This window comes from Sphaeroforma arctica (genome assembly GCF_001186125.1).
Source record: "Sphaeroforma arctica JP610 unplaced genomic scaffold supercont1.7863, whole genome shotgun sequence".
Classification (NCBI taxonomy): domain Eukaryota; class Ichthyosporea; order Ichthyophonida; genus Sphaeroforma; species Sphaeroforma arctica.
Window position 1 is genome coordinate 1 of NW_014032695.1, and position 1,343 is coordinate 1,343.

Here is a 1,343-nt window from a genome sequence, read left to right on the forward strand (position 1 = left end):
ACCAGATGTATAGTAAAAGGGGTGTGTGTGAGAACTGGGGACAAAAAAATTAGTGTTTATGATTCGATGTTTGCATACGGAACTGTTTTGTGTGTGCGCGTGCGTGTATCTGTTTATCTATCCGTATGTATGGAAGTATACGTGTATACATGCTTGCACATCCTTATAACAGTAAACGTCCACACCCTATACTCGGACTTAGCGATTCCTCGCACCAGGAATCTGGACATTCCTATTCCTAATATCTCCCCAAATTCTCGCACCTCAAATACCCATATCAAACACTGCACTTTCACACCAGAGTCACGCACCAAACCTTCAGCATCCTGACACTCCAGATCCTCTGGCAAGGCACTGCTTCGTCACGCACCAAATCCGAAACCACTATATGATGCCACGCTATTTTCTCTCTCTCTCACGCTAATTCCTCACACACTTATTCCGTCACGCCTTATTCCGTCACGCCTTATTTCGTCACAGGTGGGCCAAGGCGCGTACGGCCACGTGTACCGTGCCGTTGTGTTCAACGAAGGGGTGGCCACCATGTGCGCTGTCAAATCGTTGCAGGAGAGCAGTGTCATGTCACGCGAAGTGTTTATGCGCGAGGCTCAGCTGCTGAAGTCCCTCAACCATGCGAACATTGTTTCGTTCCTGGGTCTGTCCTGTTCCAATGACCCTACTGGTATGTGACTACGTACGCATCCACCACGGTGGGTGAGTGAATGCCGTGTGGGACATCTATATACACTTACTGCTATAGCCCACGTCTCCTACTGTATGCCCGTGCCTGTCACTCTTCCAGACGTACGTCTAGGCCATTTCTATACACTTACTGCTATAGCCCACGTCTCCTACTGTATGCCCGTGCCTGTCACTCTCCCAGACGTACGTCTAGGCCATTTCTATATGTGCCTAATGCTATCTCCCAGTGCCCCTACCGTACATCTCACTCTTGCGCTCTCCATGCGTGTATCCAGGCCATTCCTTCCAAGTCCGTGCTATAACCCACACCTGCCGCTGCTTTCACACAGATTTGAGCCTAAGCCATACGGGTGGGTCTGACAGCGTCAACGTCACCGGCGCCGACACCTCGGGCGCCGAGAGTCTCCACAACGGCGGCAATTTGTCCTACACAAGCTCAGCCAAGACAAACGAACGGGCTGCTCTGGGCGACATCACCAACCAGCCACACATGGTGGATGCGCCTGAGTCAGTGTCTTTCTACATCTTACTGGAGTACTGCGACATGGGCGCGTTGAGGTGTGTTGGGTGGTATATATTTTTATATATATATATATATATATATATAGTAGTGTGTGTGTGTGTGTGTGTGGTGGTGTGTG

The 1,343-nt window shown here is 50.1% G+C and overlaps 1 protein-coding gene across 1 annotated transcript; it reads left to right on the forward strand.

Annotated features, from left to right (window-relative positions):
- Nucleotides 1-543: 543 nt before the first annotated feature.
- On the forward strand, nt 544-1,260 carry SARC_16343 (hypothetical protein; the record flags this gene model as incomplete). Its single annotated transcript, XM_014289549.1, has 2 exons — nt 544-682; nt 1,032-1,260. Coding segments are annotated over 2 exons (368 nt in total), but the record flags the coding sequence as incomplete, so codon positions are not given.
- Nucleotides 1,261-1,343: the final 83 nt, after the last annotated feature.